The sequence below is a fragment of the Ictidomys tridecemlineatus genome, chromosome 1, assembly GCF_052094955.1.
Source record: "Ictidomys tridecemlineatus isolate mIctTri1 chromosome 1, mIctTri1.hap1, whole genome shotgun sequence".
Taxonomy (NCBI): domain Eukaryota; kingdom Metazoa; phylum Chordata; class Mammalia; order Rodentia; family Sciuridae; genus Ictidomys; species Ictidomys tridecemlineatus.
In genome coordinates this window covers 89,258,357-89,281,772 of record NC_135477.1, presented here as the reverse complement: position 1 = coordinate 89,281,772, position 23,416 = coordinate 89,258,357, and the positions used below count along the sequence as shown (strand labels likewise).

At 39.9% G+C, this 23,416-nt stretch overlaps 2 protein-coding genes across 3 annotated transcripts in view; one reads left to right on the top strand and one right to left on the bottom strand.

Moving 5' to 3' along the window:
- Positions 1 to 1,017: 1,017 nt before the first annotated feature.
- Positions 1,018 to 15,180, bottom strand: Bhmt2 (betaine--homocysteine S-methyltransferase 2). Its single transcript, XM_005328993.4, has 8 exons — positions 15,041 to 15,180; positions 11,598 to 11,730; positions 9,913 to 10,004; positions 8,813 to 9,004; positions 6,758 to 6,905; positions 6,343 to 6,525; positions 5,670 to 5,898; positions 1,018 to 1,987 (listed from the first exon to the last, which is right to left on the bottom strand). The coding sequence occupies exons 1-8, from the start codon at positions 15,071 to 15,073 to the stop codon at positions 1,906 to 1,908; spliced, it is 1,092 nt and encodes a 363-aa protein (XP_005329050.2). The 5' UTR covers positions 15,074 to 15,180; the 3' UTR covers positions 1,018 to 1,905.
- The window catches only part of Dmgdh (dimethylglycine dehydrogenase), a 69,109-nt gene continuing 60,762 nt past the window's right edge, over positions 15,070 to 23,416 (top strand). For both annotated transcript variants that reach the window (XM_078044202.1, XM_005328992.5), the window contains exons 1-2: positions 15,070 to 15,337; positions 18,595 to 18,769. In XM_078044202.1, the coding sequence (XP_077900328.1) occupies positions 15,237 to 15,337; positions 18,595 to 18,769 (276 nt within the window). In that variant the 5' untranslated portion in view covers positions 15,070 to 15,236. The remainder of the gene's footprint in view (positions 15,338 to 18,594; positions 18,770 to 23,416) is intronic.

Genomic DNA, 23,416 nt, shown 5'->3' with positions numbered 1-23,416 from the left:
AAAAATATTTTTATTTGTATATGGACACAATATATTTATTTCATTTATTTATTTTTATGTGGTACTGAGGATCAGACCCAGTGCCTCATATGTACAAGGCAAGTGCTCCACCTCTGAGCCCTAGCCACAGCCCCTCAGTCTGCTTTTAAGCATTTTGTTGTCTCATTTAATTTGCAAAGCCCCCCAATGAAGATGCTTCTTTTGTTACCCTTTTTTCACAGAGGAGGAAATTAAGGCAGAAAAGGTTAAGTTACTATCTAATGTCATGCAAATGGTGTATGGCAAAGTACATTTTAAAAGCCTCAGTCTTTCAGTTTGGAGGAAATGAGGAAGAGTGGTTATAGGAAAGTTATAATAGCTATCTTAAAAAATTTGAAGATCTGGGTCTGGGGATATAGCTCAGTTGGTAGAGTACTAGCCTAGCCTTCATAAGGCCCTGGGTTCAATCCCCAGCACCACCAAAAAATAAAAAACAAATATTTTTAAGAGTTAACATATGGAAGAAACCTTAAGTTTGCTTTGGGTATTCAGATTTCAATATCTGAATCCACAGGTGGAGGATTTTGAAAAGTGGATTGCTGGTTAATATATGGGATAACTGTCCATGAAAGAGCTGTACCTTAAAAAGAAATAAGTGATCTTGAAAGAGTGAGTCACTATTGAGCTACATCCCCAGTTCTTTTATTTAATACTTTGAGACAGAGGTCTCAGTAAGTTGCTGAGTGTCTTGCTAAATTAAGGAGCCTGGTCTAGAACTTCCAATCTTCCTACCTCACTGAAATTACAGGTGTGAGCCCATGCCTGGTACTCTCTCAGTTTTAATCCCTGTGTGTGAGGAAATACACACACACACACACACACACACACATACACACACACACACACATATATATATAATACATATATATGTATTCATACATATATATGTGATACATGAGAGAGTCTGTAACATAATAAATAATAAATATTTGTTATGATTCCAAATCATGTCCATCTAATTTATATATTCCAACTGTATAAAAGGTAAATTATTTTAAATTTTATTCATCATCTCAAATTGATACAAAATTGTAAAAAGAAATAGATACACAGTAAATAATGTAAACATAAGTCAAGAAAAGATTAGAACAAGATGAATTCGAACCTTGTCTTTAAAAAAAATGTTCTAAAACCGTTTATCTCTTTTTACTTTTTTTTAGAAAATCAGCAATAAGTACTTCATCGAGTATCTATGATTATGCCTAACACAATGTTAAATAAGAACACATATAGGAAGTGCATTTCATGATTCTTTTCTTATATAGTTTATAATCTAGCCATATATAATTACAAACACACATTTAAAAATTTTTTGGAAACTAATACCTTTCAGTAAAGATTACCTTTGAAAGTAATCACTTTGGAAGGTTATACACTTATTTTAGTAAGCCTGTTATTGTGCAAAACATTTTTTGTATCTTTTATTCTGTGATTGCCTTTGAAACCATCATACAAATCAATAAAGAAAAGCAGAATCTTGCTTTAGAGCATTCCTCTTCCTTCCTCAAGCGCCTAGTTCAGGCACATGAATTATTCACTAGGCTTGCTTCTCAGTGACTTCTGGTTATTTTAAATGTCAAATTCACCCTCAAAGAAAATTTGTCTGTTTTTGATGATGTTCCAAAGAATGCACCACAGCATTACTGGACTGTAGGTACTTGGGGACACGGGATCTTCTTACTCTGCATTTCCTGCAGCACCCTGCTCAAGACATCCATTGAACAGAAGCTCCATTGTCGTAGTAACCTGAACTGAAAGGACTACAGTGCTGTGGCTGCTGGGCAGCTGGGATGGCAGGGCAGGCTGAGGTCCAGGGGGCTTGAGGCCATTTCCATCTGTTATTTCAGTGTTTTCTTTCTCTTTTCTTTAAATGTCTGGCTTTGATAGTGAAGGACAGAAAGGTCGACCTGAAGCTGGCAGCAGATTCTCCCAATACTCCCTCCTAGCCCTGCATTTTAAAATATATATTATTAATTAAGAGATCCATACTTATTTTATAAGTCCAGTATGTCCTATATATAAATGCATATAGATGTACATTTGTGCACATATATGCATATATACATACATGTATATACTTTTAAAACTTTAAATTTGGCTATGATCAGGCTAAAGTAGAACTTTTGTTTCTACAGACAGAAAAATGATGTCCATTAATGCCATGGCCCTTTCCCACATATCCATCCTCATAAAAATCATTAGGTTTCATACCACCTTTCAGAAAAAGGCAATGTATTTTAACTTTACATGTTTTGATGAATTATATTCATTCAAAATTTCTAAAAGAGGTCTTCTAAATCAACTTAATATTTTAATGTAATGAGAAGTAAGTGAGACAGTTTTTAATGTAATGAGCAAAGTCGGATTCTTCAAAAATGTAACTAGGAACAGAATTCACACCACTTTGTCAGTGTTTGTTCCTTGCTCTTAGACAAAGAAAGAAGAGTACAAGGTTCCTGGTCACAGACCTTGGTGTTAAATATATTTTTAGTGTTTTTTTTTTCCACTTTACTTGCAAAACAATGAAAAAATCAATATTTTCAGAAGGTTGAAATTTCAGAAATCAGGGGTTTATATGGCTTTCTGTGAAATCATAAACTTCTACAAATATCATCAGTAGGTTTGGAGTTCATGGTGCAGGAATGTCTTGCTTTAGTTTACAGAATAATGTTTTAATTTCAATGTCTAACTAATTTTAAGGGTCCCTAGGGGATGATAAAGTAAACTGTTCTTCACTTATTTAAACTATTTTAATAACTACCAAAGTATGCTTTTCACCTTTAACTATATTTACATTTTGTATATTTTTCTAAATATAATACCTATAGAAAACATGTTCTCTGATAAATATATCTCACAGAAAAAAGTTTCAGCTAAGCGATGTCTTGCCCATTTTTATACTCTAAATAATTTACATTAGGAAAATTGTTCCAGTTCAAAAATGGATACCATTTCAAATCTCACTGAAATGAATAAAGAAGTACAAAATGGATGAAATTTTTAACAGCACTGAGTAGAGAGAAGACAGCAGAAGCTATGACTGGTTTCTAAAAAATGGAAAAGAGATGGTATTACAATGACAACCTTCATATATTTTGTGCATTTTATGTGATATATATGTAATATTTATGGGAGAGAGAGAGAGAAAGTACATATATGAGAGAAAGCGAGAACGAGTTAGACAGACAAAACAGAACAGTAATTTAGGGGTGCCCCAAGAAAAATGTCTTTAATAATAAAACGATTGACTGTAACAAATATTATAATTTAGAAACTGGAAGACCTCAGAGAAGGTGAAGGCCTGTAATTTTTCCTTCAGCAATGAAAAAGAAAGATTATTATAAATTCCTAGAAAACCAAATGTACAAGTACAAAGAAAGTCAACTATGAAGCAAATTGAAGTATGGTATGATATGGACAACAGATGAAAGAGAAGAGGATCCATTTGACTTTGATGCTTGGAACATTCTCCAAATAGCTCAAGTTTTATAAAACAGGATTATTCCTCTTTCTCCGTGGTCTCATGCATATCTCTTAGTTCTGCAGTGAATGTAAAATCACCCCTGTAACAGGGTATTAGATTGGAAGTCTTATGATATGATAGATAACTAGTATTAAAGGTAGTTGCAAAATAGACACTCCATAGATGCATCAAGGTAAGTGGTCACGAACCTGTCTGATGACTCACCTACACTGGGAAATCTAGATCACAAAAGAACATCGGGCTAGCTATTTTGCTTGTGAGCAAAGAGGGTGCTGGGGTTGTAAATTGGCATCAGACTATATTTTCAGAGCTTGTCTGTTTAAAGGAAGGTGGGAGCCATTTGAACCTGATGAAAGTGAGAGAGCCAGTCTAGACCTAGCTAAAATCTAGTTTCAAGAGAATCACCAGGAAGGACGATAGGATCCCAAAAGGAATATATCTGCAGTGACTTGCTGGACAGCCAGTCTGAGGAGAAAGTAGCAGTTGGAGGCAAATGCCTATGGCATGAGAATATAGACCTCAATTTCTAGTGGAAGGTTCTGAAGAACCACAAAAGCATTCAAGAAGATGGGCCAGACTCTGAGAATGCAGTCTCTATTAGGGTGCCAATCAAATGGTGACAGGGGTAACCCCTTTACATTCTTCTTCCTTTTACTCCAAATCTGAAGAAGTCAGAAACCATGGTTAGCAGATGGAAAGGGAGGTTTGGAAGCATAAGGCAGAAAATGAGAAGGACCCACCTTGGCCTTTCTTGTCTTCCTGCCTGTCAAGGCTTCTGACAGACAGTGTTTGCCACCACTCCCCTGCCCTGCCTTGCTGGGGATTGAACCCAGAGCCTCCATGCTCTACCACTGAGTAAGACCCCCAGGCCCCAAAGAAGTTTTAAGTTTGAAAGCTGATTCCTAGTTTTGATTCTACATGGAACTGAACACTCTTTAATTACAGAGTTGAGGCGGTGTCTGTTAAATAATGTGATGATGGGGATTTCTATTGCCTAGGAATACTCAGAGAATTTCTGGGGCATGTCAGTATTTTCCATTGTGTGTGACAAAGGAAAGAGTTCACCTGTTGATCAAGTTTGAAGAAAAAGGGGGAGATAAAAATAAATTTCAGTCCTGCTATTTAGCATGACAAGTAAGGTAATATTGTAAATGTTATTCACTGGCTTTACATTTTGGAGTCAACCTACAGACAAGCCTTGGAAGACTTTATATAATTACAGAACAGAACATAATGGTTATGTGGATGTAAAAGTACTGGTATAACTTAAACGAGCTAAAATATAGATGGGGAAGCTAGAGAGAAGTAGAAGGAAATCAATTCTTATGTTATAGAGTGGAGTGAAGAGAGCCTGCCTTATAATGATGGATTAAAAATAGGCTGCTAGTATATAATTTTAATTTAAAAAGACAATCAACAGAAGAAATAAAAACGTAATGAATCAAAATTAGAAAGGAGAGAATGGGGGGAAGGGGTGGATTATGTGACTTAGATTCTTCAGCTTTTATAGAGGGTTATCAAGAATTACCACTTAAAATTGATAAAACAAGAAAGCAGAGGTACAAGTCTTCAGAAAACAAAAGACAAGCAGGCTACCTGTGTGCTTACAGGTCTGAATGTTTGTGTCCCCCCTGCTCCAAATTCATATATTGAAAATATTGTGATCACATTGAATCATCGATGTGATCACATCAGAAGGTGCACTCTTTGGGAAATGATCAGGTTATAAGAATTGAGTTCCCACAAATGGGATGAGTACTTTTATGAAAGAGACCCCAGACAGCTTGCCTTTCCCTCTCTACCATGTAAGGATCCAACAAGAAGGCACAATCTATGGGAAAGCAGGCCCTCACCAAACACTGGATATTCTGAGACCTTCATTTTGTATTTCTCAGCCTCTGGAACTGTGAAATAAAATTCTGTTGTTTATAAGCCACATAGTCTATGGTATTTTGTTAGGCCAGCTGCAACAGAGTAGGACACCTTTGGAAAAGGTAATGGCATCAGGGTGGAGGATATCTTCTTTTTAATTTTAAACATTTATATACTTTTTGAATTTTCATTACTATGTGTATACACAGTCTTAACAACAATAAATAAAATGAGATTTTAAAACAATAATAAGGTTAATTTAAAAGAATCCTACCTTGCTCTAATCCAGGGTTTGGTGTGCATATTGAGACCACTCCCCCAGCTGTCATGTTTTTCTGATGCTGGTGGCAGAAATCCTCTTTCTGGGGCCAGCTCCTCTGCAATTGCCCTGATGTGGTAAGGCTCAAATCCACAGCACCCACCGATGTACCTGACCCCCAGGTTGTAGGCCTCTCTGGCATATTTTTGAATGTCCCATCTGGTTGCAACTCTGGGCTCCAGGGCTGTAATACAACAGTTATAGTATTTCTGTTACTCTCCCCATTTTTAAATGATAGATGCTCTGTTGAGCATTTTTTTTCCCATTTAAAAAGCTATAAGCTTTAGCTAGATGCAGTGGCGTGCGCCTGTAATCCCAGTGTCTCTGAAGGCTGAGGCAGGAGGATCGAGAGTTCAAAGCCAGTCTCAGCAAAAGTGAGTTGCTAAGCAACTCAGAAAGACCCTGTCCCTAAATAAAATACAAAATAGGGCTGGGGATGTGGCTCAGTGGTTGAGTGCCCCTGAGTTCAATCCCAGAACTCCACCTCTTCCAGAAAAAAACTCATATTTGATTAACATCAAATATTTTTGCCTTATGCAGTCTTATAAATCTATAGCATAGTTTTTATTCTATTAATTTGAATTTTATCACAAGAAATACAAGAACTTCTATACGTGCTTGAGCTTACCAAAAGGGTATTCTGGGAGATCCACAAACCCTCCTTTGCCACAGTCGGGTGTGTGGAACCCCAGGGACTGTATCATCAAGTGTGCTTTCAGCCCTTCAGCCCCAAGGCCCTCCTTCATGAGCTTTATCGTCTGCAAGCTGGTCCAGGGCCCAAATCGGCAGTTCACACCAATGATGTTAGCCCCTGTGTGAGGAAATAGAAGAACTTTTACATTTTATTATTTATTTGTCTATTTTTTTTTAATACTTAGAAGCTACCTTAGAGATCAGCTGTCCCAAGACAGCTAAAGAAACTGATTCCAGCTAACCCTTTTATTTCCTTTTTAGTCTTTTATTACTCTCACTATAATAAGCAAACACTGTTAAATTTCATAAACAACAACTGAGTTGCCTATCACATCATAGGTCCAAGTTACCTGCCTTCCCCAGCTTCACGGCACATTCTCCGGGTGTCACATCGTGCATGTCTCCCTCTGGGCCTATGCACATGGTAACTGCCACAGGTTTCCCCAATTCTTTTAAGACTTCCACAGCCCACACAGCTTCTTCGACATGCTCAAAATACTAAGAGAAATGTCACTTTTTCTATTAGTCAAAACCAAAGCAGATTTTGAATTGTAGAACACAGATGTTGCAAAATGGTTACAAAAATGATCAAATATGTGCAATAAAACTTGCTAAGGAATGTGTTTACAGCACACTAGCTAAAGACTATCTTTCTAAGTATTTTAATTCCTTCAATAATGACATATAGATTTTCATTCAGGGATCATTAGTCAGTGAAATGATGACCATAAGTAAAACACGCACACAAGCCAGGTGTGGGGGCTCATGGTTGTAACTTGGGAAGCCGAGAAAGGAGGATTGCAAGCTTGAGGCCAATTTAGGCAATTTAGCAAGGCCCTAAGCAACTTAGTGAGACCCTGTCTCAAAATAAAATATAAAAAGGGCTGGGGATGGACTAGGGTTATGGCTCAGCAGTGAAGCACTTGCCTAGTATGCGTGAGGCCCTGGGTTTAATCCTCAGTATCATAAAATAAGTAAATAAAGTAAAGATATTGTGTCCAATTACTATCTTTATTTATTTATTTTTTTAAAAAGGGGCTGGGGATGTGGCTCAGTGATTAAGCACCTCTAGTACCGATTACTGGTACCAAAACAAACAAACAGAAAACCAAAAACAATCCACACAATCATAAGGGTTTTTTTTAAAAAATAATGATTTTGAAGAAAAAAAAATTTACTTAAAAATTTTGGCCTTGTCTTTTATGGAATTGGAATAATCTCTGAAAAATAAATAGCTTATCATATATTATATTTCAAAGTACTTTCAGATTCACTTCTAGTTATATATTCATAAGTGTTCCAGAAAGTAGGAAAGGAATTATTGTCCACAGATGAGAAGATGAAGTGCAGAGTGGAAGAGAGAGCTACTCTATTTCCTTGCTATTGGTGGCCACGACATTTCTGGTAAACCCACATCGGTTGTAGGAACCCCCTTCAGTGCCACAATCCCCAAAATGAGCTTTAGGTAACTGGAGAAAAGCTAATCGAAACCCCCCTGTTCTTTCCCTATTGACTTAGAAACAAATTCTGCAGAAGTATTGTATGAAGAATAATAGGATCAAAAGACAGTTTCTTAAACCAGCAAAGTTGTGTTCCCACCCATCTGGAGAACCTCGAGGGTACTTTGCAGAGTCTCTGCAGATTCCAGGTGGCTCAGGCTTGGTGACCCTGGGCTTAGGGAGGTTGATGAGGCAGGGTTTGCCCTAGAGTGAGTGGAGTTATGGGGGAAGTAATTGCTGGGTTAATATTTTCTTGTTTGGGGTAAAGAACTGGGTTGAGAGCTTGACTCCAGGCAGTAGTAGTTGTGTGGGGGAAATGGGGAGAGGGCTTTCTTTTTAGAGGTGAAAGGAAGAGAAGGTTCTGGACCTTCATGTCCAATCCATGATCAATGCCTACTGATTCTGTCACTCACATCTTATAGGTTGAAGGAAAGCAGAGAGGCAGAGAGAGCAAGGCATGGATGGAGGGGGCGAAGGAAGCTTCTCGGTGTTGAGAACTAATGGTGGGGCCTGGATAACCCTGAGCAGCCAAATGCCTCTGTAGCTTTTCTCCCTTGCTGTCTTTAGTCCCCCACAAGTCACCTTTCAGCCTGGCCTTGTGCTTGGGAGTCACTGTCCTCTTCCTCTTTCCCAGACTGTAGGGTGCCCTAAAGTAGCCACTGCAACCACTTACACTTTAGAGAACCAAAGGCTGTGTATGGTCAGAGGATTTAGCCTTGGCCTCACAGAGGACCTGGCATACAAGTAAGAGAATGTTGGCCTGGGCCAGTGAATTTCAACAGACCTTTGACCATCCACATGGAGGAAATGAGACCATAAGGTTGTCCAATTCCCTCAGGAAAGTTAAAGGTTACATAGTTACACACACGACAAAACAGGTTTAATCTTCTTCCAACACTAGATTACCTCTGCAATCAAGAAGTCCACATTTTTCCTGGCAAAAACCTCTAGCTGTTGTCGAAAAAGCTTCTTAATTCTACCTTCGTCCTTGTGCTGTTTGTACACTGATGTTTGGCAGATCCCCCCAGCCACCAGAGCGTCACCTTTGTCAGCCACTTCCCTGGCGAGGTCACAGGCGGCAGCGTTTACAGCTTCCCACTGGTGTTAGAGAGCATTTGAAATGTAAACTATAATGAACAATAAAGGTTGAGTACAAGCTTATCAACTAATTATTTAAACTGGAATATGAGAAGATGAGCAGAGTGGGGTGCAATCTCCTCTGTAACGGGTGCCCTTATATTTCCATTATTGTACTTACAGCACTGAATTTGAACAACTGTTTATTTGTTCGCCTCCCACACTTGATCACAAGCCTCTCTAGAATATCTTTTGTATCATCTTTGTAACTAGCATAGAGACTGGACCATAACAATAGTACTTGGACTACAACCATCGGCTATAACTCTTATTGGTAGCCAATAAGTGTTGGTTTGTTAAATGAATGAGGGAATGTTAACATTTGCAACTATTAACAGTTTACATTTGCAGACTGTTTCACTGTACTTCCACCCCCTTCATCCCATCTACTCTTCCCCACAGGGGTATGGACATAAGCTCTATTTTTATTCCCATTGTGCAGAGAGAAAGTCAACAATCACAAAAAAAGTCACACAGATAATAGGTGGCAAAGTTGGACATCAAACTCAATTTTTCTCATTCCTAGGCCAGTGCAGTATTCTTCAGGAGGCCTGTCTACAGACAGACGTGGCAGAAACGAACATCATTGAAATGAGGTGAATGACTCATCTACAAAGTGTTCTTTCTCCAAAAAAGACAAGACGGCTCTGATCTTCCAATGGCCTGTTCTGTCTGGTCCCGTTCCCTCCTTCACCAAAAGGGGCCGAAAAAACTTCTTTATTTCATATAAATGTGTATACAATAATGAATTGCTAGATCTTGCCTGTGGATTTTGTCATGGAGTGTGGTAATACATCAGGTCAATTCCCACGAAGAGGTTGTGCTTATTGGAGAAGCTCCCTCCCCTCTGTACCCCAGTTAGAATTTACCTTGCTCTCCATATTGTCCTCACTGGCAGAAAAGGTGAAGGTCTGCATGACATTCGAGCCTGCTCTCAAGAATTCCATGTGAAGCTGACGAACTACAAAGTAATTGTTTTTTTTTAATTGAAATTAAAAAAATGAAAGTTACAGAAGCTCTCATTTTCAGCAGCTGCTGTAGTGCACTCACCCCCATCTCTTTCAACCAGACCCAGTTTCAAACCCAGAACCAATAAAAAGCTGAAGCTTAAGTTAGTGAATTCTAGGACTGGATCTGTCATATGAAGAAACCCTATACTCTCCAGTTGATTGACCTCAAGGCCTGGTGCAGTCACTCGTAGAGATGAAGCCCTGGTTGGCCCATGATCCTTTGGTCCCTTGGTCTCTTGGTCTCGAGGGGTTTATTCCGACACCAGTGTTGTGAAGGATGCTGCTGTTCTATTGCAGTCAGTGCTGGTGGCCCAAAGTACAACCAGGAAACTCAGAGACAGCCAAATGGGTATGTGGCACCTACCACAGGCCAAGTCAACAGCGAGCACTGGGGGGACCCCTGAAAGCCTGAATAATTTCCTGGGCTTCCCAGAAAATCATCCCTTTCTCTATCTTTCCTGTCTTTGCCCCCTCTCCATATCCTTATCTTGGCTATTTCAATACTTTCTTCCTGATTTAGCAAAAAGACCTTCCAAAATAAAGAACAAGTTCTTGGGTCAGAAAACTTCACTTTCTGGAAACATCTGTGAAATAATGGGAATGGCCATTGGGTACTGAAGATACACTGGGCATTTCATATGGGTTAACTCCTTAGTCCTCATCACTAGTCCATGTCCTGTACCCATGTGACACAGGAAGAAACAGATCCTTGGAGAGGTCAAGGGACTTGTCTAAGTCTATGACCTTAGACACGTCCCTTGACTTGTGGGTGGTCAGTGAAAGAACCAACACAGGACCCTAGGTTTTTCTGCATATATGCATTAAATCAGAGCAACTCACAAATTTCATTTCCAGCTTTTATTCTTTTTTTTTTCATGTTTCATTCTTTGCCCTAATTTTCCAACCTTAATTTAGGAGAACAAAAAACAAAACAACAATAGCAACATCAAAACACACACAAGTTCTAATTTGGCATAATCAACCAATCCCATCACAGTTTCTACCTCTCTCTTTTTTTTCACTTTCTTTAGTAGGAAAATAGTGTAAAACTTTGCCCTTTCATCTCTAGAACCTGGTTGTCTGTCCTCTGTTAAGCTGGTTAACTGCCATTAACCATTCTTACTATAATATATATTATTAAAGTATGCACATCAGTTGGGAGGATGAATCTGAAGCAGAAACAACTTTTGCTATTTAAGAAAGCTTTTAAGTATCTACAAGGTAAATATCATAGGATAACTATTAAAATGTGTATTTAAGCACTGCCTGTACAATAAGATGTAAATGAGTGAGTGTGGGCATGAATGTATGCATGAGAAAGAGGAGGGAGAGAGAGAGGGAACAATTGAGGGACAGAGGGAGAGACCGGCCATTTGCTTCTATGTGTTTAGACAACATACTACCAATGTCTCCACATCTTGGAGACAATTTTGCACCAGAAACAGTCCTCAGAAACACTGGTTCTTGGTTCTTAATTTTTCTCTCAATCAGATTTAAACAAAATGTCACTCAGATAAACACTCTTGGGTGATGTGTGCACTGACCTGCATCTGGATGTTCTACCACTGCTTCTGGAGTCCAGAGCCCAACCTTCACGTAGCCTCTCTTCTCCAGAGTTATGAGAAAGCTGCCATCCCCAATCACAACCTCCCCATCATCCAGACGTTCTAAAATACCCTGCAGAAGAGAACCAGAAATCACCTAAGCTCTCCCTGTTTCACCGCCCCCCCTTGAAAAAAGAAGCAATTTCTAATTTTAAAAAGGTGGTATTGTGTCCTTTGAGCTCTAGTTATGCTAAAATGATATCTCATGGTGCTTCAAAAAGATTGAGTATACTATCCAAATAATTATTTTGTACAAAGGACTGTGAATGTTTTTTTCTCAGTATGTATTCTGGTTCAAATTATCCTGAAGTGCCAATTCCCTGATAGTTATTTTGGTTTTTCACATGTTTGTGGTGACACTGGTTGTTTCCTAATTAATGTACATTCTCTCTCTTTCTTGCTAATGTATTTTGTGGGGGGAGACAATGTCCTCAACTGAAAAAAAAAAAAAATCCCAGCTCCCTTGATGTTGAGCGTGGCCTGGTGATACAGAAATGGCCAATAAGACATAGGTAGAAAACAGATAAGGATTTCTGGGAAATTTCTGCTTTCCTGATATCGATACCTACTCTCTTCCATCTTGTCTCTTTCTCTTTCCTGACAGACTATCAATATAATGCCTAGGGCTACAGCTATCTTGAACCCTTGCTGCTGAAAGCTACATGCTAAGGCTGGTGGATCCAATGGGTGGTGCAAGCCTGGCTTTTTAACAACATCCTTGAGTAGCTGCAGCAGCCATGGATTGCCCATCTTTAGACCTCTTCCAGGGGGTGAGAAAAATAAACCTCTGGGTTAACCAAGTTAAGAATTAAATTTAATATTGCAACTAAACACTTCTAGAGGGGAAGAACATTATTCTGATGTCACAGGTTAGTCTCCCACAAGGTTAAAACAAGTATATCTATAAAGCATTTCTATACTCATCATGTCAGCCATTTGATTACTGAAATGGTCTCTCATGCAATCCACTCCACCTGGAACAGTCTTCCATTGCTGCCTGAGCAGAGCCTCACCGGACCAGTCCTGTTTGTGATTGTCCTTCCCTGTGACCTACTTAACTTTGGTATCTTCTATCCCTGAATCCTCCTGAGTTGCAACATCTGGTTACTTGACTGTTTCCTACTTTGTTTGTGTGATGCATGAGGACAGGTGGCATGTCTTTTTTGTCTATGTCCTTACTACCTCTTCTAGCATTTAACAAAGAGGAGATCCTTAATCAGTGGTGCTGACTATTTACTAGAGAGATAGGGCTATTTTGAAAATGTCAGCTGTTTCACATATGCCAGAATTTTGGCCCTGAAGACAAAAAGACAGTCACACTTTAACAGAAAAATTAGTTAGGGCTTTAAGAAAATTATAGTACATATTTTTACTGTCTTTAAGATACTGAGTCAAGGAAAAACATTTTCATCTGTTATCTAGGTGTGTTTGTCCAATACTTTAAATTTGCTATTTTTTTCTATAGAGCCATAGCAAAATAACTAAATCATCAAGATTTGAATCCAGAACATTTTAGCCTTCCTTTCTCTGTTATCCTTACCACCTCAATTTATTAGTATACCAGTATAGTCTAGAGACAGCTTTAAGAATGACAAGAACAGAACTATGTAAAATTAAGAGCACTGTCAATTTTGCAGTACATTTCTGTTTTCAATTCATCCTTCAGTTTGGCAGTGAGCCCACTTTGGATCTGAGAGTGAGCTCTGGGGTGCATTTATGTGTGTCTTTTGCAGATATCAATACCTATGATTTAAGATCTGCTTCAAGGTTATTCATGTTCAGAGGAGGAAACCAACTTCACCCTGTGGTAGAGGGTGGCCAGAAGACCCAATCTGCCTATAATATCAGCCCCATCTGCCTGGAATCACCAGCAGGACTGCTCTTTTTGTTTCAAGAATTAAAAGAATTCTCTGTGGCAATTAAATGGATTCTCCTCACTCATTAGCTGAGCAGAGCGCAGATATAAGTCCCTTCCCAGGTATACATTAATGTAGATTAGCAAGTGATAATCTTTGTTGTTGCAGGAACAGAGAGCTTGAAGGAACTGAATAGGGACCCTTTTAAGAAAATGAACTGCAAAAATGAACAAGGCATTAGGAAAGAGAAAAAAATCATGTTTTTGGCTTCTTTGTCTTTTCATTAACATTATTTCCCTCGATGCCCATATTTTAATTTTTATAATCAGAACACATCAGTTTCTACATCTTGCATAACTGTTATCATTGTTGTGTCCTCCCTGACAGCAGGTATATAAACGCTTTTACGTAGTTGAGACTGGTCTGTGATATACCTTCCTAACAACATTGTCAAAGCACTCTTCCTGTCTCATACTTGCTTGTTTCATTAGCTGCCTGGTATTTTGTTAAGTGACTGAACTTCAATTTACTTGGAGTCCCCTATTGCAGGGCATGTTGGCCTATTTTTTTTGGGGGGGAGGGGTACAGGAGATTGAACTCAGGGGCACTCCACCACTGAGCCACATCCTCAGCCCTATTTTGTATTTTATTTAGAGATAGGGTCTCACTGAATTGCTTAGTGCCTCACTTTTGCTGAGGCTGGCTTTGGACAAGGAATCCTCCTGCCTCAGGCTTTAGAGCTGCTGGGATTACAGGCGTGCACCACCACACCCGGCCCTATTTATTTATTTATTTATTTATTTATTTATTTATTTATTTATTTAATATTAGTAAGCCAGTGGTGCATATTCCCAGGGCTATGTGATCCTCCTGCGTTCTGAATTATTCTGCTCAGGTGGGTCGCTTTGAAGGATCCTGGGCATGCCCCTCCTCCAAGTTAATATCCTTTCTAATTTTTTTTAGTCGTCCTCTCCCTCCCCACACATTCCCAACTTTGTGGGGGAATAAAGTCAACATCTACCACATCCTGAAAGGGGCCAGGAGCTGGGGACCCCACACAGCCCACCTGCTACTAGCATGGTGTCCTTCCACAGGACTGGTTTCAGGAGACAGCGAGTGACTGGCAGGGCCAGGTTGATGCCTTTGCCAAAATGTAAGGGAAACTCCAAGGAGGTCTGGGACGGGTGACCCCAGAAGGGTTAGTGAGTGGGTGCAGGTCCCTTGAGGGAGGAAAACGTGCACCTTCTCAGTTAGACCTCAAATCCCCCTCCAACATCAGTGACCTTGAGCTGGTCGCCTGAGTCCCTGCGTCTCAGTTTCCTCACCAGTAAAATAGGGCTAATTGGGAAGACGCAGAGACACTCTGTGGAAAGCCAGAAAAATCTCCGTGTTAATCGCCTGGCGATCGGGTAAACTGAGGCTCGGAGCCGTCCAGACTGGCGCTTGGCCGGGGACAGGGAGGGGTTTGTATGAGTCACTCCGAGTCAGCAGCCAGGGGCTCCGCGAGGAAGAAGTAGGGACACTCACCTTCTTGGCCCGGGGAACTCCGGCTGGTGCCATCCTGCCAGGACTCTGCGGCGCCGGGTCTCCCTGTGCGCGGCCGTCGGGAGCCCGCCCCTTCCCCGGGGGAGGGTCCGACAGCCGCCGCCCGCCCTAGCGGAGCTTGGTGGCTTCGCAGCAGGTGCCCTGCACCCTCAGCCTCGGTCTCTGCCTGGGCCTCATCATGTTCCGCCCCAGCGCGCAGCGCCTGCGGGGCCTCCAGCTGTTGAGCTGCGGGTTGCGGGACTCCCCCGGGCGCCCGCGCTGGGTCTCCCGCCGGGAAGGGTGAGTGGGGCTCCGCCTGCACCAAAGCCGGTGGCTGGGAAGCTGCTGGGGTGGGAGCCAGGGGCCGAGGCAGTGCCTGAAGTTTGGAGGGTTTTGACTTCCAAGAAATGGGTTTTGGGATTTCTCCTTGAATTATCTATTCGTTACAAAGTGAAACAGTATCAAAAAGTATCTGTGCAAAGTCTTTCCTGCCTTAGTTGCTCGACCCAGCCAATAGCTGTTACTGTTAACCAGAGATGGTCTCTGTGTAGGCAAAAGTCAGTGCGTGTGTATTCTTTGGTTTACTTATACCCTTTTGCAGTTATCACTATGTCTCGGGAATTGTTCTAGATCAGTTCATAATGGTTTCTGTATTCTTTTTTATGGCTGCATAGTTTTCCATTCTGTTGATATTCTGTAATATGATTAAGCAATCTATTTGCTAATAGACTGTTTCCAGTTTTATTACTGCAAATAAAATACATGTGAAATTCTTGATTTTGGACACTTGTGAGAATCCATCTATAGAACTGATTTTTTAAAGTGAAATTGTTAGGGAAGGGGTCATGTATATTTGAAAGATGGAAAGATAGCAACAGATTCTCCAAATGGGTGACAAGAATGTACCTACTCTCTACCATTGTGTGTTTGTTCACTACATCTTCCTTGGTTCTTATAGTAGCATTTTTTTTTTGTCCTTGCTAAATCTGGTAAGTAGATGACAATGGTATTTTCTTATTTTAGTTGATCTGTATTTAAACAGAGTGATGCTGAACATCTTTTGACTTCCTTATGTTGACAGATTGTTCATGGCTTCAAGGTGGTTCTGCTCACTAGTATCACTTAAAATTTGATGAAACTTTTATTTTACATCCTATGATCTGAAATTCTGGAATCAAAAGATTTGCTTTTGAGTTTCATTCATTTTATCTTCTCATTCAACAAGTATTCCCTGGGTATCTGTGATGTGCTAGGCTTGTCCCTGATGCTTAGAATACAATAGCCACCAAGTCACATTTCCTGCTCCTCCAGTAACACAGCATGTGATCTCACACTTTGAGTTTCAGTTTCCTCATCTATAAAGTGGGATAACATTTGCCCTGCCTAACTCACAGAACTGCTGCAAATTTTAAATAATTTGCATGTGAAAGTGTCTTGTAAACTGTAAAACATCACAAAAGTACTTATAACAATGATGATACTTTATCTAGTGCAAAATAAAATAGAAATTTAACAAGTTGATCTGTTTAAAACTGATTAGATAAAATGTATTATTCAAGACTATCCAAAATGTATTTTGCTGTGTCTATTAGCAACATATAGTTTTATATGCAACAAATCAAAATTTAGATGATTTTATTTCTATTGCATGTTCTTAATACCCAATCCCAAACTATTAAGAAGATGGTTGATTTTAGAAAGTACTTGGTCCAACAGATGATTTAAAATTTTCCATTTCTAATATAGAAGGTTGGTGACCTGGGTGGCCATTTTTTGTTGTTGTTGTTGTTGTTGTTTGTTTGTTTGTTTTTTGTCTGGTTTCCACTTTATTGTTTGATTTTGAGTTTATTTGTAACCATCTCTAACTATTTCAGAAGAAATTTAAGATTTAATTAAGCTATAATTTAAAAACACTCTACGGCGTAGTCTGACTCCATTATGGAATGCTGGGCAGAAGGAATATTATAAATCCGATAACACTTTGTAGTATATTGCCAAACTGAACTTTCACAGCAGATGAAGGAATGTTGAGATCCTTATCTAATTTTTTCTAAAATAGCTAGGATTTGGGAGCTCAAATCCAGGTTTCCTGATCTTAAGTTCTTTATTCTTTTTGTTTTAAATGGCTACTGTCCTAAAAGAAATCATATTCTTTCTTTTGAACACACAAAAAAGAACCTTTGAAATTATTATTGTTTGTCACTACTATAATGGCTTCAACTCAACTACAAGATATATCCAGGCTATTTAAAAATGGACTCATATGCAAAGTAGTCGGGTCATATGTGCATAATTTTTATTTTTACACAAAAAATTATAAGTCATTTAAAAACCACCTAAACAAAAGTATTGGGACATATTTTGGCACCAGAAAATAAGGAAGTACTCCAGGAATAATGCAGTCATGTCAAAAGGACCTGAGATCCTTTTTTTTTTTTTTTTTTTTGATGAAATCTGGGACAATTGATATTAAAATAAATGGTAAATAGCAATAGATTAAAGCCCACTGAATGCAATGAATATTCATAAATTCACATTAATATAAACAACAAAGAAACTGGGGCCTAAGGAAAGCACTTCCTTGCAGTTGAAGGCCCATGGATAAATATAACAGGAATGATGGAGTTAGGAAATAATCAGGAGATGCTAAAACCACTCTCTCTCCCACTATGTTGTGAACTTCAGAGCACAGAGGCAATGCCCGATCTGGCTCATCATTGCTATGTAGCAGAGTGCCCTGTTCATGCAGGAAATTAGGAAGTACTAGATGAATGAATACGAGACAAACAAATGGAAAAAATGTATGTAACAAAATCATAATCGGTGGCAACAATGAATAAATCCTTTTATGCTAATCAGGACTACCTTTACTATAATTGCACTCTTTTGGGCACTTATATGGGAACAGCATGGTCAATAGAAGATTCAGACTCAACCACCACAGTTATTGTATATATTCATTCCACACACATATTAGATGTGGGTGCTGTGCAGGGGCTGGCATCAATGAGGAACATGACATCATTCCTTCCTTCAAGAAGCTCATGGTCCAGCTAGGAAGACAGATATGCAAATACATATGTTAAACCTGAGCAATAAAGACACAGGGGCTTCATGCATGGTGAGAGGACATCTAATGATGCAGATCGCTTTTCTCCATCTGGCTCTTTTCAGCCTGGGAGGGAGGAGGTAATCCAAGATTTATAGGTGTAAACTTCAGGGCGATTATAGTTTTTCATATAATAAAATGTGTGTGGTTTTTTTAAAATAAGAAAATTTATTCTCTAGATTCTTTGGTGGAGAGAAGCTACCCGTTTATTTCTTTGGTTGTTATATACCTACAGTGCTCTAGAATTATTATATGGAATGGAACCCAAATGTCCCCTTCTCCCTCACCCAATTAGGTTCCTACTCCAGATTTGTTAAATGAGGACATTCACTAGGTGTTCATGAGGTGACTCACAGTACGGGGGGAAACAGATAAGGGAAACCTAGACCCAAACTACAGCTACTGTAGGCTGAGTAAAGTTACTATTTTTTAAACAATTGTTTTTCAGAGAGGAAAACCCACCTTTGCCTACAGAAACAAAATGGAAAGACAGAGCAGAAACAGTGATAATTGGAGGTGGCTGTGTTGGTGTGAGTCTGGCTTATCACCTGGCCAAAGCAGGGATGAAAGATGTGGTCCTGCTGGAGAAATCGGAGCTCACAGCTGGATCTACCTGGCATGCAGTAAGAAAAGAACCCTGAAATTGTCCTGTGTTCCAAATGGTGTACCCTTGCAGTCCACATGCTTCCCAGTCACAACTCCCCACTGTGAGCTCTCAAGAGTGAGTTCCCTGATGGGAACAGTGGTGCACGCCTATAATCCCAGCAGCTCAGGAGGCTGAGGCAGGAGGATCTCGAGTTCAAAGCCAGCCTCAGTGAAAGCGAGGTACTAAGCAACTCAGTGAGACCCTGTCTCTAAATAAAATACAAAGTAGGGCTGGGAGTGTGGCTCAGTGGTTGAGTACCCGAGTTCAATCCCTGGTAAGCCCTCCCCCCAAAGACTTCCTTCTCCATAGAGCTGGAAAGTGCAACTGCAGCTTAGCTGGTGTATGCACATCTGCATTTATTTAGATCATGTTTCTGTCTTGAACACATGGCCTCTGGATTCAAATCCTGGCAGTGCCATTTTCTACCTACATGGTTTCCAGCAAATTACTTCTGAGGTGTAAATTGAGAATATTAATGGTGCCTACTTGTGGGGTTGTGTTGAAGATTGAGTTAACATGGGTAAAGTTTCTAAATACACGGTCAATGTTTAATAATAAATGCTGGCTTTTGTGTAGAAGGATACTGGTGGGGTGATGCCAAATATAGGCCCAAGGCCTTTATCCATACTCCTCTCACTTGTATTTGAGAGTCCTTTGATTTGTATTTATTTATGATGCTAATTTTGTTTTTGGCCTCATGAGGACTTTAAACATGAGGGCTGTGAACGTGCACTAACTTTTGTATTAAGTAAAACACTGGACCAAGTTGTCTGCTCACTTCATGGTAAATGCAATTGTTCCGTTCTTGAACCATAATTGGGCATAACTAGAAAGCTGCCCAAGAAAAGATCCTGGATTGACATTGCTCTCATGCTGCCAAACCAATTCTTTCTGAAGTAGGCTAAAGAGAGGACAGGAAGATTTTTTGATTGCTGCTGCAATTTTCTTTTGGATGAAGATTTGGTTAGTATTAGTGTTGGCTTTCATAATTAGTTTTCCTCTGCTAAAAAGAACAGAAAGAAAAAGGAGACTCTTCTTTGAGGGGCTTTGGGGCTGAGAGACTAGAATAACAGAGTTGTGCACCACTGGCTGAATCTGAGGGAAAGCGCTGCCCAGATTGAAGCTCCACTGGTCCCAGAGTCCGAATGGTCACAGTCAGATTGCACACACAGGTTGACCAAAGGCTCCCTTCAGCCCCCTCATCCCTCAGTCTGGGAGAAAAGCTGGGGTATCCCATCCTCTGTGCAATTTCAGTTTTCGCAGCATACTTTTCTCCTCTCAACATTTCTCCTTCAGCTTGCTTCCTCCTACCTACAGAGAGGCTGCCAGTGAAGCCACTAGCTCTCCTGGCCTTTCTCCCCTCCACAAACTAGAAAGGCACACCTGCCTTTCTCCTGTGGCTCGCCTCTCTTTTCTTTAGTATGCTCTCCGTCACCCACACGACAGTGTTTATGAAGATCCCATATTGCGCTGGGTTAGCACTGCTCTCGCAGGTGAGGACACAGGAAGGAACAAAACAGCCCCCTGCTTCCTGGAGCTCACATTCTGGGGGTCAGACAGAAAACCCATAGCAATGCTAGAGAGGGATCAGCCCCATGAAGAAAAGTGACTCAGTTAAGGGGTACAGAATGACAGGGGAGAGGTGAGTAGGGGTTAGGGAGGCTCCTTCCAAGAGGTGACAGGAAAGCAAAGACCCAGAAGCAGTGAGTGAGGGGGGCCAAGGGGTCCTGAGGTTATCCAGGTAAGAACTTCAGGCAGAGGGAAATTTAGGCGAATGGAAACATCCTGGCACACAGGCTCATCCCAACAGCACTCTAGATTTCTAAGGAGGCAAACACTTCAATGTTTGAATGATTTGCTCATTTGCATACTGATTTGATGGGGTTTTCATTTTAGAATAGATTATAAGATTTCCTGGGATTTTATTTTCTAAATGTTCCATGAATTAAAAGCAACATACCCTTAATCCAACTTCTTTAAAAATAAATGAATAAAATACAAGTCTGCAGTGTTTTTAAGGTGATAGTTTCTTGTTAAACGTTAACCATGTAAAATAATTTCCCCTTAAGCAAGGAGCGACAAAAGCCAGTGGAAAAGGCATTCTCTTGCTTTGAAGGCAAGGTATTATGTTTACAAAATGAGGATTCATGCAAGTGTGTGCTCAAGGTGGAATGGGGCATAAGAAATCAGGTTATTCGGCCCCCTTGGCATAAATAAAAAGAAAAGCGCTGTCCTAGAAAGCTGATTCTGGAACTTTTTGCAAGACAAAGAGGCCTCCCTCTGAGGAGCAACAGGAAGAAATCCCACACACCAGGAATTTTTAACACAGAGAGATTTTTGGAGCAGATGTGAGAATATAGAGGGTTGGGAAGCCAGCAAAAGGGGCAGACTACAAAAATAAAATCAGTCTCACTGAGTATATTCTCAATATGAAAACCATCTGGAAGGTGAGGGGATCAAGTGCTGGAGGAGGAAGGCACAGCTTGCCAAATGAATATTCAAAATGGAATCATAAATCCAGAGAGCCAGAGGTTTTACTCTCTCACCAAGACTACTTCTTGGTAAGATGTTCCATGTGGGGTGTAGGAAGATGATATTAGAATATTTTAAACTACAAATGCAAGAAAGAAATGAAGGCTTCACAATATTTGTAAATAGCCCTCGCACTGATGTGGGCAGGCAGCATGTTGTGTGTGATTCTAGGGTTGACTAGGGGCGGCTGGCACTGCACAGTGGGAGCATCCTCCTTTATTTTGTCCTCAGTGTGTCATGACACAGTGCAAGTTGCTGCTATAGGACATCATCACTGTGATTTTTAGCTTTATAAAAACAGAGACTCAAGAATAAAATTTGTAAGGAAAGGGAGTGGGGATGAACTTGAGAATGTACTGCTACTAAGAGGCATGTTGATTATCTCCTGGCAATAATTAAAAGAGTTTGACAGGCATCCCAAACTTGTTGACCTTTGTAGTATTCAAATGGCTGCCCAGTGCCTCTACATAGAAGTTATATGTATTTTTAAAATAGGGCTGGGGTATGACCCGGGGTAGAGTGGGTTTGATCCCAAGCCCTGCAAATCAACTCACAAACATAGAAGACAGAATGTCTCTTTGGTGTAAGAATGATGCTGTCAGTAAGTGTGAAAAAAGTGCCTTTGGAACACAGTCCTGTTGGGAAGACAGCATTTTGAAAGGGATGTTTGGAAAACATTAGCTTTCCTGGCCCAAATGAATAACACCACCTAGAACAAAACTCTCATCTATGCAAGAGATACATTTTAACCCATTCAGAATTTTTCTGAATGAGAAATTTTCAATGAGATTTATCCCCATTTACTTGAAATTTTAAAAATGTAGTACACTACAGTTAGTTTATAACAACAACTGATGGATAAGAGAACATGAAAGATTATAGTCAAATATCAACAGAGACTTTTGTTCAGGTGTCGCCTGGGACCAGAGAAGGGGTGTCACGATGCAGAGAGCAGAGCCAAACGAGGGCTGCTCCCACTTGGATCCGTGTACCACTGAGAGGGGTCTGTTTCTGCTATCTCAGCCACTAAAACAGCCTCAAAATAAAGCAAACCTAGAGTCAGGCTGTTACACTGCTGGATTTCAAATGTTACTCCAGTAGATAACAATTTAATAATGAAGTTTATTGATCACATAGCTCTTGCTGAAATGTAACTAATAAGTTTAATATTCAAAAGCTTTTTCTACACCATAAGTAAAATTATTTAAAATGTTTCACCCATTCCAAGTTGTTTTTGTTTATTTTTTGATCCTGTTAATACAGTGATCCATACTTGCATATTGTATTTAAATAAAGCAGTATACTTATTTTAGTGGTTATGCTTAAAATTTTTTGATTGGATATAAGTATATGAATAAATAATTGGAGCCACTGGGATGTAGGATGTGTTGAGGTCGGTCACTGGGATTTTTGTTATTGTTGTTTTTCACATTTTTTCCCCCTAATTAGTTATATACTACAGTAGAATGCACTTGGCACATTATATCAATGGAGTATAACTTCTCATTCTTCTGGTTGTACATGATGTAGAATCACACCAGTCATGTAATCATTCTACTATCCTTCCTACCCCTGTAACCTTCCCTTCCCTTCACTCACCTGTGCCTAATCCAAAATAACTCTATTATTCCCTACCTCCCCCACACATTATTGTGAATTAGCATCCCCATATCAGAAAACTTTTATCCTTTTGTTTTTTGAGATTGGCATATTTTGCTTAACTCCATCCATTTACTGGCAAACACCATCATTTTATTCTTCTTTAAGGCTGAGTAATAGTCCAATGTGTGTATATACCAACTTTTTTTTTTTATCCATTCATCTGCTGAAGGACACCCAGGTTGGTTCCATACTTTAGCTGTTGTGAGTTGAGCTGCTATGAACACTGAAGTGGCTGCGTCATTGTAGTATGTTGATCTTAAGTCCTTTGGGTATCAACCTGGAAGTGGAATATCTGGATCAAATGGTGCTTCCATTCCAAGTTTTCTGAGGAATCTCCATCTGCTTTCCAGAGTGGTTGCACCAATTTGCAGTCCTACCAGCAATACAGGAGTGTACCTTTTCCCCACATCCTCACCAACACTTATTGTTG